The sequence below is a fragment of the Prionailurus bengalensis genome, chromosome D3 (assembly GCF_016509475.1).
Source record: "Prionailurus bengalensis isolate Pbe53 chromosome D3, Fcat_Pben_1.1_paternal_pri, whole genome shotgun sequence".
Lineage (NCBI taxonomy): Eukaryota > Metazoa > Chordata > Mammalia > Carnivora > Felidae > Prionailurus > Prionailurus bengalensis.
Genome location: NC_057356.1, coordinates 27,931,816 through 27,943,970, shown reverse-complemented (window position 1 = coordinate 27,943,970; position 12,155 = coordinate 27,931,816). Strand labels below are relative to the sequence as shown.

Here is a 12,155-nt window from a genome sequence, read left to right as displayed (position 1 = left end):
GACCCAGGGTCTGGAGGACTCAGTGACATGGCCTGGTGGCCCAAGTCTCTGGAGATGACACAGCTTGTGATGAGCATACTGGCCCTTGACTTGGGCATCCTTTTTTGCAGGGTTCTGGACTGCCTGCTCAGTGGCAGGTCCTCACAGCTCAGTATGAGCCGAGGCTCGAGGGTCTCAGTCCTGCCCCCAGGGCCTGCTTCAGGCTGGGGAGTGGGCCAGGGCCCAGGGCACTGGTCACACCTTTGAGCTGCTGCCTGAGCCAAGTGAGGGACCCCAGGGACCTCAGGGGCAAGCCTGAACCCGAGGCCACTGGAACAGACACTGAGCTGCAGGTGCCAGCCGACGCCAAGCTGTTTCTCATGGGGTAACTCCACCAGTGAGGGCCCCTGGCCCCGGGCCCCTGGTCACTTCCTCAGCCAGGCCTCCCCAGTCATGTGAAAACATGGCTGAGGCATGTGTAGGGACAGCATCTCCCACTAGCTACCCAGCAAGGCAGGGAGTCCCAGCAGGGCTGTGGAATATTGGGGGTCATCAGCAACTGTGGAGGGTTTAGAGGGCCTGCAGGCTGAGCATCTGGGCTACCTTCTGTGGGCTGATGCCCACTCCATCAGCTCCAGATATCCGCCTCAGACCCAGCCTGCCCCTCCCTTGCTGAGTCCTTTAGGTCCTTGATAATAACTTGTCATCCCTTCTCTGTGTACCCACCTTCCTGGGGCCCTCAGGACCATTGTGGACAGTACCTCATGGGGCTAGGGGAAGGAGGGGGGTAGTAGGTGACCAGAGGGTGACCTGGCCCCCTTCACGGCAGAGGGTGAGGCAGGGAAGGTATAGCTTGGCCTCTGAGCAACAGCGATCCCCCCCCACCCCACCACCACAACCCCTACATCATTGTGAAATCTGGAGCCATAGACAGAAGTGTGCAGGACAGCACCGGGGATAATTACAGGTTACACCAAACAATCTGAGAAATTAAAATTATATTTTCATTGCACCATAAAAACATGCAAAGATGGAGGGAAGGCGGCCCTGGAGCCAAGTGGACAGCACCTGGCCAGTGCTGCTCTGGCTCCTTGGGAGGAGGGGAGCAGGGCAGGGCTGGGCCCAGGGAGGGGGCCTTGGGTTACACAGTGAGTCTGGAGCCAGGTGGTCCCTGGGACAAGCAGAACAGAAACCACTGTGGCCCAACACATCTGTCCTGCTCCCCATGCTCTTGCTCAGACTTGAGACCCAAGTATGTGACCTGCCTGAGTGCTGGGCAGGGGACCTTGAGCTGTCATCCCTAGGGCCCACCAGGGCAGTAGGAGCATGTGGGACATTCAGGGTGCTGAACCCCATGGCCAGGCAGGCATATACTGAAGCAGCATATGGCCTGGAAGGTGGCCCAGGTGATGGCAGTTGTCAGGGCTGGGCCTTTTGTGGCAGACTTTTGCATGGAATGCCCATTGGCTTTGTGAATTGGGCCAGGCCTCTGCCCACAGTTTGCCAGGAAGGTGTGAGTCCCCATACAGGGGGAGCCAGTGGGCCTGAGGCCTCCTGGACAGGGGCTGTGGAGCCTCAAGGCCACATAGGACGCATCCCTCAAGAGGTGTCCTGAGTCCCCGCATGACTAGACAATGAGGCTGGCAGGGCGCAGCACCGCAGATGCTTCTTTCCTTCCTAGAGGAAGACACAAGCTGGGTGAACTGGCCAGACACAGTGTGGAGACAGTGGCTGTTACAGACACAGCAAGTGTGCTGGAGCAAGGTCTGTTCTAGGGCAAAGGGTGCCTGGAGAAAACCGCTGGTGGTGGGGGACTGTGGGGTCAAGGACATGGGGCTGGCGCTCTGGCTGACTGGTGGCATGAGCAGGGAGGTGGAAAGTCCTCGCCCCAGAGACTGCCTGGTGTGTGCTGATGGCTCCCACACAGGCTACATCATTTCTACCATCGTGAAAAACAACGAAGCCACTTCAAGTTCCTTGTTTGCCCTATGGCAGGGGCCCAGCCCAACTCCAAGGGGGCCCTCCTGACACCCCCAGCAGCTCAGCTACATTAGCTGACCTCCCTCTGCAGACCTCACCCTTTGCCTCCAAGGCAGGGGAACGCCTCACCCCCAGTGCACATGGGAGCTTTCCCTGCACCTTCCAAGGCAGGGGCGCGCCGCCAACCGTGCGTTAAATGGGACACGGCTGATCTCTTGCCGCACTTGTCAAGAGTGCGCTGGCCCAGCCCTGCACTCGGCATCTTAATTGGGCGTCTGAGAGCTCCTGCACACGCTTCACACCAAGCAGGCGAGTGTCTGAGGCTCCCGTAGGCCCATTAGGTGCAAAGACATTCCTTTGTTCGCTGACAAGCAGGGTCCCATCCAGGGCTCCCGGGCGGGTAGACTAAGTGATGTTTTCTTAAGGAAGACACAAGATTAACCACCGCTAAAGCCCCAGCACAATGCAGGGCCCTGCCCGTCACTGTCAGCACTGTCTCTCTGCAGTGACTGACAGGTGCGGCCGGGTGCCGAAGGGCGCTCCCTCGACCCATCAAGCCTCAATGTGCAGGATTAGCCTGAGCACAGCAGACAAGCTGGCTGGGAGGGCCACAATGGAAACGTAATGAGATGCCTGACGTTCAGGGGACAGAAAGCCTCCAACACCCCTGCCAACTCCTGTCACTGGGCCACACCACTGGCAGGTTGCTCTGGAACAAAGCCAGTGGCTTCCCACCCCTCAAGGGCCTGCCTTGCTGTGAGATGCACAGAGACCCAGCAGAGGGCCCTGGGAGGGACAGCCATGCTCCCTGTGCCTGGGAGAAAGGGTCAGGGTCTTCTGAGGCGTGGCTGTGGGGTTTGGGGTGGGGGGGTATGGGGTGTACGTGTGACAGGCTGGGCAGCCAGGCCCCACCCCCACCTGGGTCATCCTGGGGGAGGGGTGCATCAGGGACAGCACAGGTGGAGCATACGTCAGGGAAACACCCTCTTTATTTACATTCCAGAGACACCAGGGGGGCTCGGACATGGACAGCCCACAGGGTGGGTTTCTGTGCACATCATCATCTTCTGGCATCAGGGGCCTGGCGGGGCTGGCCCAGGCAGGAGGGTGTGTGAGGTCAGGGGCTGACAACCCTTGGAGCCATCCCTGCAGGGCACACAGGGGGTCGGTCCAGACGCCACCCACGCTGACTACCTCAGGGGCTCTCCAGGCAGAGGTGAGGCTTGCCCAGGCTCGGCCTTCTACGTCCTGCAAGAATGGGGGGTCAGCAAGGGGTAGTCAGGCCATCCCTGCATTTGTCTGGCCATGTCTCCGGTGCCCATACACAGGGACCCTCTGGGGACAGAGGAGAAACAGGCCCCAGGGAGAACCCCTACCCCCACACCCCCCTCCCCGGATTGATGCGTCACAGGGACACCGTACTGCCAAAAAATATTTTGAAATGATAAAAATTTATGGCAGGCTCTTAACATAACAGCTCTGTTAGGTGTGATATTCTGGTAGGCGTTTCCTCAGGATACCCTTTGTTTGTATCAAGGGCAGCCCTGGCTGGGGGGCTGTGGGCCTGCGCCCGAATCCATGGGACCCTCAGCTGCCACTCAGCCCTTGGGCCTGCCTGAGGGCATCTTGTGGAGTGTTCCCCATTCAGTCTATAGTCTGCATCAGCTCTCAGGAGCTGAACCCCAGGAGGGGCTGACAGCCACAGCAGACACCCCAGGCCAGGCTGTGGAAGCTTCGAGGATGCTCTCACATCGACAGCTGAATAGGCGCTGACCACATGCAACCTTTTAGCAGGGGTCAGGGAGGGTCTCACTAATTTCTTCCTCCTCAGAAGAGGGCTGGGATGAACATACCCCGAGGCTTCCGGCTGCCACCTTCCCAGCCTGACTTTGAAAAGCCCTAACAGAACCAGATGTGCGGTGACTGCCGTGCTCAAGGCAGCATCTCCACCTTCTGGGCAACAGGGAAACAAGCCGGCACTGCTCTGCGAAGAGCAAAGCTGGAGGGAGGCACGTTCCTCCTGCCCGGCAGCCCACTGAGCTCAGCCGGGGATGCTTTCCACACCCAATGCCCCTCCTGTGGTGTGAGCCCAGCCTCAAGACATTTCCTGCATCTGGGGAGCAGTGGCAGCCAGGCCAGTGTCCGGGGGTGCCCTATGGAGGGTGAGGCCCTCAAATGGCCTCCTTCCCAGCCCTGTTTCTTCAGCCACTGTGGCCTGGGCACAGGGCTCACATGTCTGAAGCGGCACGGCCGCTCCATGTACCCGGAGAGAACAGTTTGGCACCCTACCCCCGCCCCCCCCCCCACTACTGTTCCATCCTTAAACACAGAGCCTGCCTGAGCTACATACCTGGATCTGAGCCTCAAAAGAGCCTGGTTGTGGGGGCGGCAGGCACGCCGTGTGCCCTTGGCCTGGCAGGGATGGCTGCCTACCCTCAGCAGCCTGTCACAGTAGGGTCCAGGCCCGAGCGCTTGGAGATGCGCAGCTTAGCTACCTCCTCAGCGCAGGTGGGGTGGATGCCCACTGTCCGCATCACCTGCTCGTAGGAGGCCCCGCACCTGCACACAGGGGGACGGAGGGACTCAGGCGATGAGTCAGCACAAGGAGGCATGTCCACAGCATCCCGTCCCTCTGAAGATGTCACCCAGGGGAGGGCCTCAGAAGTCACAGTCCCCTCGCTGCTCCCCAGTCCTGGCCCCCACCCTGTCTTCCCCAGCCAGTGGCCAGGAACGGCTGCCAACACCCACGTGTCTCCCAGCAAATGCCAAGCGGCTCCACGTCAGGCCCACTTCCTACCTCCCCCCTCCCTCCCTCACTCCATCCTGGCCTCCTGCTGCTCCCAGCCCATCGGGCACAATCCCAGCTTGGCCCATGGCTCCAGCCGGTTCTTCTGTGGGCCTGCTCCCTCTCCCTGCCAAGGTGAGGCTTGACCTGCCTGCTCCGGCAAGCCTGAGCCCACTTACTACTGTAGCCTGCACCGGCCCAGCCCCCTGCCCGGTCCTGCTCACCTTGCTCTTCTGGTCAGCACTCTTCTCACACACATGCCCCCCTGCACCCTCAGCAGCGACCACCCCCCAGGCACAGCGACCACCTCCTCGGAGGCACAGGAAGTGTGGACTCCCCACAGGGCGCTTCCACTCTCCACAGACAAGGCTGAGACAAACAACCCTCTTCTGTCTCTGCACGTGTTAGAATATCTGACATGAACAAGTGTGTGCATTTCAAATGTGGACCGAAGGCTCCCAGTGGGAATGTCCAGTTCACACCCTCCTCTTGATGGTGTCTGAACATGAACACTCCACCAATTTGCTCAAACCTTCAGCATCTCCACTTGCAGATGCTAGAAAACAATCACCACTGGACTGGACGGTGTCAAACCTTCACTGGCCAAAATGGTTTCTTGGTATTTTAATTATATTAAAAATTCCAAATAAGACACAGCAACTTTCTACTTTTTCTACTAATTTCCTTTTCCTGTGACTTGCCCATTCATGTTCTTGATCTTCCTATTGGCTCTGTCCTATAATTATTATTGTTACCAGGTGCCTGGCCCACCCAGTGGCTTCAATACTCCCAGGGCATCTGTACTAAACCCTCACAGCCCCATCACCATTCCTGGGTATGGGCCCTGCCGCTCTAGCTCCTGCCCTTTCCTACTTCCTACTTCCTACCTGCCCCCCCGCCTCAAGCTCCAAGGCTGGGTCCTGGCCACAGCCACAAGCCCCAAGCACATATGGGGCTCCAGGTGGCCCAGGAAGCCCTTCCTGGTTTCCTCACTGCCGCTTCACCTTTCTACCCTCCTGCCTCTGACAGCCCCACACCCCACTGCCCCAGACAACTCACCTCCACCCAGAGACTCCATCAGCAAAGGCTCCAGGCAAGCCTGGGGACCTGGGACCCTACAAAGCACAGCTTGTGACCAAGGCCCAGCTCTGGAAAACACATGCTGGCCCTGGGGCAGCTCTCGTCAACCTCGCTCATTACTGACTGGGTGCTTTGCCATGTGAAGAAGGGCCCCAACCCTGCTCATTCTGAGTAGAAAAGACCCAAACTGTGACCAACCCCCAACCACCACCCTGGGTGATCAGGGACATGGGCTTCTCCCTTTGCTCCCCAGGTGGCCCGGCTGCCTCTCATGTAACACGACGTGCCACATCTGAGGAGACGCTCTGCTGAAAACACGTACAATGCTACATAAAAGCAACACCAACATGGCAGACTCCCAACTGCAGAGCCACCAACATTCGGAGGGACACCAGTCTGGGCATTGCACAACGGCTGACATTTCTCTAGACTTACTTGATCCCCAGAGCAAATCCTTGAGTGACTTCACCTGCATTGGGGCCGAGGAAGTGCAGGCCCAGCACCAGCTGTGGGGGCTTCCGCAGGCACACCATCTGAAAGCCACACTGTCAACTGCCAGCCTGGCTGGAGACAGGACCCCGGGGCTGCACGCACGGCCCTGTCTTGGGGGCACGGGTGGTTGCATGGAGCTTCTCCACCCGTGGGTGCCAGCTCTTTCCCTGCCTCTCACCTCCTGGCATGCCCCAGTCCAGGCCCATGAGGACACTTACCTTTATGTAACACTGGGATGCATCCCGTTCTGCCACTGTGAACTCCAGTGGTTTATAATATGCATGATAAACCTAAGTGACAAGATAACGATTCCTGGAGTCAGTAGCCTCATAGGCATTTTACAGGTCCAGTGAACTGCGTGGACGTAGTGGGAGCCCAGAACTGCCCACTTGGCCTGCAGGTTGTGGTCTGGGGCAAGGACATGGCTCAGCTGGCCATGGATAGCACCCTTCTCTCTCCCACACAAAGGTAGACTGTGGCTGGAGCCACACTGTCTGCAGGACAGACCCTCTTCAATCCAGGCCCAAGACTCCTACCGATCACAGTAGCAAAGTGGGCACCAGATTGGCTAAGTGCAGTCCACTGTGACAAGTCACAGTCTGAGGCTCAACATAGGACACGGTGCCCCCAGGAGTACACACCAGGTGGATGTTGCAGAGTGGACGGGGTGACTGCGGACATTGGAAGGGGATGTCCAGCCCACCCAGTGGCTCTCTGGCCTCCTGAGGGCACTCTGGTGCTTGCTGGGCCCTCACTTGAGCAAAGAGGGGGAGGCAGATGTAGGGAGGCCCCCGGGCCACACTGGAGCTGTCGGACAAAGGCTTTCAGCACCCGAGAAGGGTTCGACAGCGTGTTCGGGGCTGCGGCCGAGTAAAAAATGAGCGGGGCGCTCACATGTGCTGCACAGCCATTATTAATTAATGGAACTTCAGAGAATATTGTTCTAACTAAGACAGAATTGAAAAGAAAACAAACAAAGGGTATTTGGCCATTCAACATTGTGAAACATAAAACAACATTATAGAATGCCATGAACATATGTCCCCATGTACTTGTGATGAATCAAACAAAAATAGCAAATACAGTGCTGGGGGGAAGGCCGGCCTGTCAGGCATGGCCCGTTGATGGAGGGGACCGGGGCGCTGGGGCAAGGGGCAGGCCCTGGAACCCAGTGACTCATTCCCGAAGGACACCAGGCCCACAGTGGTGGCCACACGGGGTCTGGTTTCTCCTGGTCCGTCTGCAAGCTGCTGCAGTAGCAAGATGAAGCCACATGGAAGGCTCTCAGCATGCACAGCCTGGCAGGTTTCAAAGGCTCCTGCATCCTGCTGAGCCACCTGGGGCACCTCCTGGGGCCACCCCAGGCCACAGCAGGCCAGCTGAACAGATTCCAGAAGCAGCCTTCCTCTAGGGTGAGTACCTGGTTACTGGGCTATTGGGGGCCAGTGAGCGCTGAGTACCAAGTCTGGGCTATTGGGGGCCTGTGAGCGCTGGACGAATCTCAGATAAGGAACCGAGGCAGGGGTGGCAGGAAGGTGGAGGTACCCGAGGGCAGGGCCAGGTGGGGTAGGGTGGAGGTGGAGAGCAGCAGCTGGAGGGCAGGAAAAGGTCAGAGGGTAAGAGAAGCCTTTCCAGGTGGAGGGAGACACATGCCCCTGTGAGGGGGACCACAACCCAAACGTGCCTTCGTTTCTGGGGCTGTCCTCCAGCAATCCGCCCTACATATCCCTTCATACCATATCTCAGCCATCACTTGGGGCCCCCCTGCCCTACCCTGCCAAACTTCAGGCCCTGGAAAGCAGGGAGGCCAATACTGTTGCTGGTTCACCAGGCCTCTGTCGGGGAGAGGCCATCATCAGGGCATGAGCGCCACACAGGCATGATGTCCTGGCCCCCCTCTATCCTCGGGGACCTTACCTCCACATGCTCTTCTCCGTGGCGAGCCATGGCCTCCTCCTCTGACAGCCCCACGCAGCCATACTCCAGCGGGGTGAAGACTGTGGTGGGCACCTGGAAAGCAGGTCTTAAGTGACCTATACCCTTGGGGACCCAAAACTGAAGATGCCTGCCATGGGACACAAGAACAGCAAGTGCAGGCTAGGTCCTTAGATGTGCTGGCTGGCGGCTCATAAGAAGGCGGGTGGACACCCTCATTTGTTCCTGGGCCACACCTTCAGAGCTAAAGCTCACATGCGTGCACACGTGGAGGCACATGTGCATGCACTCCCACAGATGTACGTGCACACACACCCCATGCCCCCGGAAAGAACTGCGGCCGTCTCCAGGCTGGACTTAGCATGCTAAAGGGCGGTGGGTACTCACGTTGCTGTAATCCATCACATCTAAGGACTGACCATACAGGCGCCGGGCCAAGAGTTTTCCTGCCATTATAGCCGTGGGTGTCAGCTCAGGCCGCCCCTGATGTAAGGAGGGAGCCTGGGGTCACTTTGGCATGTCTGAGGGAGTCTGTGCAGTACCCTCACCACCACCCATGCCTTCCTAGAGAAGCTTGCCCCTTTCAGAAACCTCCAAAGGCTGTTTGCCTCTGGGCCCCAGGGCTCCTGGGGGTTGGCTTGTTCTCTGGCTTGCTTCCCTCTGTTCTGCTCTAAGAACACACCTGTAGTTATGACCCCCTTCCCTGGAAAAGCAGGTAAGCTGCCCATGCACCCAGCTGTGCTGCCCACACTCGTGCACAGCTTCTCTCCGAACTCCTTCTTCATGTTGGTGGCCTTGGAGAGCTGCCCTCATGACAAAGCTCAAAGGAGATCCCGCTACTGTTCAACCATTCACGTTAACTGGGATTCAGGCTAAAATGGGCCCTGGAAGCATTTCGTGTGCTCCTGACAAGCAGCTTGGCTTGCATGTCACAGTCCATTACAGATCCCAAGTCAGAATGCTGTGCTGCTGGAGGCCCCTCCGTCCCAGGGTGTGTCCTGCCTGGGGAGCAGGAGGTGGCACAGCCCCCAGTGTTCCTGCACGCGTCAGCCTGGGACCGGCTGCCAATCACCTCTGTAGCAGCAGGAAATGCAGATGTTGTTTGACATTCCAGAAATGAATAGAGATCCACAGAGATAAACTTGTGAAAGCAGCCCGTGCATTCCACCGGGCCTGACTAACTGCGGAAACGTCCATGCGCACAGCACACAATATCGCACTAGACAATGGCCGCCCCACCCGCCTGCTGGACTCTTCCCCGCTGGATGCCAGACCACTGGGGTGTTAACTCTTTTGACTGCCCAGAATGACCTTTCCAACTGAGTAGATTTAATATTTCAGTAGATACTGCCTTTGTGTGCACTATGTATTTCTGGCAACACAATCTGAAATACTATGGTTTCTGCTATGTCGGCACGAGCCCTGTTGCACATGGATCTCACTCGGCTCCTGGGTGCACAGAAAGCACGGTCTAATACACAAGGCACTCTCCCAGGACCATGAGTGCTATCTTAGGGTGCAGCACACAGGATGAACACAGAAGGTGCCACCAGAGAATGCCATGTCCCAACCACCAGAGATCACACGAGCAACAATGCTGCCCAGTCATGTGGGCATGTGAAGCCACTCACTTCCGTCCACCCCAGCAGCCTGACTAGATGGTCAGAGATGACCTGGTTGTGAGGAGTGGCTGCAGCTCTTGACCGCATGCTCCAGCAAGCTGTCCCCGGGGTCCCACCTCCATCTGGTAGTCTGCTCCCCACGAACCATTTCATGAGTCTGGGTTCACAGGCAGCTTCAAGTGGCAGCCTCTTGGCTCACAAGTCAGCACTGGCCACAGCTAGTGGATGACCCTTCTGGTACCATGGGAACGCCAGGGGCCAAGTTGTCTTAGAAGGAGGGGTCTATATGGGGTCAGGTGTCTTCATGAAAGACTATGTCAGATGGGTAGGCTGGTCCTTCAGGAACAAAGGGAAGGCCCAGCCTTGCATGGCCTCCCGCCCTGGTCTCTGTGCCAAGCTCTCCAGAAGACCTGCCCATTGTGAGTTATGGAAGAGGCTGAAGTTGGGATGGTCCTGCAGCACTGGGGATAGCTGCCACCTATACCCCCTCAACTCTGGGATGTTCCACCCAGGGGCCCACTTGTAGATACTGGTTCCCCCACCCCCAAGCATTTCCCAAAGTGGGTTCTGGGGTATGCATGGGCAGGGTGGTGCCTACAGTCTCAGATGGGCACAAGCGTCCTCACTGAGCTCCCCTGGGTCCTGTAGCTGGCTCTGTTCCTCCCTCAGGTGTCCCTGGACTGCTGCACTAAGCATCTTCTGACATCTACCTGAAATGGTTCACTTATTTACTTGTCATCTATGACCCCAACCAGAATGTCACTTCTATGAGGGCTAGGACTTTTGTCTGTTCTTACAGTGGCCACAGAACTCAGAAAAGTGGCTGTGCCAGAACACATCATGATGGGTTAATAGCATCCCCCACATGCGTGTCTGCCTGGAACCTCAGAATGGGACCTTGTTTGGAAATGAGGCTCTTTGCAAATATAAGTTAAGAATTGAGATCATTTAGGATTTGTCACTTAGGGTGGACCCAAAATCAATGAGAGGGTCCTAAGAAGAAAGAAACAACAGATACACACACACACACACACACACACACACACACACACCCCACACACACACCACATACCACACACACACACACACACACACACACACACACACACACACATGAAGATGGGCAGAAGGAGAACAGAGTGCTGTAGCTCCAAGTTGGGACTTCCCAGGGCCATCAGAAGATGGAAGGGATGAGGACTCGTCTTGCCCTACAGGCTTTGGGGAGAGCAGAGCCCTGCCCATACCTTGATTGCAGACTTTTGGCCTCCAGAATGTGAGAGAATACATTTTTGTTGATCTAAGCCACCCAGTTTGTGGTGATTTGTAATGGCAGCCACAGGAAACTAACACATCAATGGTGCTGGCAGGTCTGGCTGCCAAGAGGCCTGCTGGGGTCTGGGGTCCTGGAGCATCTAACTCTCAGGCTTGGCCAGGGCCCCGCCTGAGCCACCTTCCTTAGAACATGCTGCACATATGCAGGACAGGTCGACTACTCCTGAGGCTTTGGGAACATGGGGATCCCACAACAGACCAGCCACAGGCCATGAAGAAGGGAGGGGCGCTGACAAGATGTCTCCCAGGCTAGGGGTGGGGCTTCCACCAGAGACTCACAAGGGGAGCAGCAGGCAGGCGGTGAGCTGGGGCTGCGTCCATGTGCCCTGCCCCCATCTGACAGCCCAACTGGGGAGGGTACTGACCCACCCACAGTTCAGAGGGCAAACTGAGGTGAGGAGGTCAAGCCTGGTACTGTGGGGCCAGGACAGCCCCAAGGCTCTGTATTACCAGCCCATCTTTGGGGAAGTTGAGGCCCTGTGTGTGAACAGATGCCTCTCCCTCAGAGGTTCACAACAGGAATCTGCTTTCAGTTTTGAAAGCTTTCCTATCCCCTCTCCACAGAAAGGAGGAGCATTCGAGCAAGCAGAGGCTGATGCCCAATCCTTCCCAGAACTTGAGTCTAATGGCACCTGGGGTTTGGTCCAGAGCTTCTGGGAGCCTCATAGGCCCCTGAGGCCCAGTGGGGTGGGGGCATGGGGTGGTGAGGCCAGGTGACAGGTGCAGGCTGTACCTCTGCTACGTCTCCGATGGCATAAATGTGGGGGACAGAGGTGGCTTCCTGAGCATCAACCAGAATCTTCTGACTGTTGGGGTTGGTGTTTATTCCAGCATTCTCCAAATTCAGACTTCTGGTTTCTGGAATTCGACCTGAAGGAAATAAAGAGCAAGGCTGAGAGACTTTCAGCAGTTCTGACTGAGACTCCTTGGTTTATTCAGAATACTTCTCA

General features: G+C 57.3%; 1 protein-coding gene across 7 annotated transcripts in view; it reads right to left on the bottom strand.

The window, feature by feature from the left end:
- Window positions 1-2,930: 2,930 nt before the first annotated feature.
- The window catches only part of TXNRD2 (thioredoxin reductase 2), a 51,328-nt gene continuing 42,103 nt past the window's right edge, over window positions 2,931-12,155 (bottom strand). For 3 of the 7 annotated variants that reach the window (XM_043559372.1, XM_043559374.1, XM_043559376.1), the window contains exons 12-18: window positions 11,939-12,075; window positions 8,639-8,734; window positions 8,234-8,326; window positions 6,535-6,606; window positions 6,260-6,357; window positions 4,310-4,518; window positions 2,931-3,207 (exon numbers count right to left, since the gene is read on the bottom strand). In XM_043559372.1, the coding sequence (XP_043415307.1) occupies window positions 4,395-4,518; window positions 6,260-6,357; window positions 6,535-6,606; window positions 8,234-8,326; window positions 8,639-8,734; window positions 11,939-12,075 (620 nt within the window). In that variant the 3' untranslated portion in view covers window positions 2,931-3,207; window positions 4,310-4,394. Of the gene's footprint in view, window positions 3,208-4,309; window positions 4,519-5,803; window positions 5,860-6,259; window positions 6,389-6,534; window positions 6,607-8,233; window positions 8,327-8,638; window positions 8,735-11,938; window positions 12,076-12,155 lie in introns of those variants that run through there. The other 4 variants (XM_043559375.1, XM_043559378.1, XM_043559379.1 and 1 more) reach the window with 4 other exon arrangements.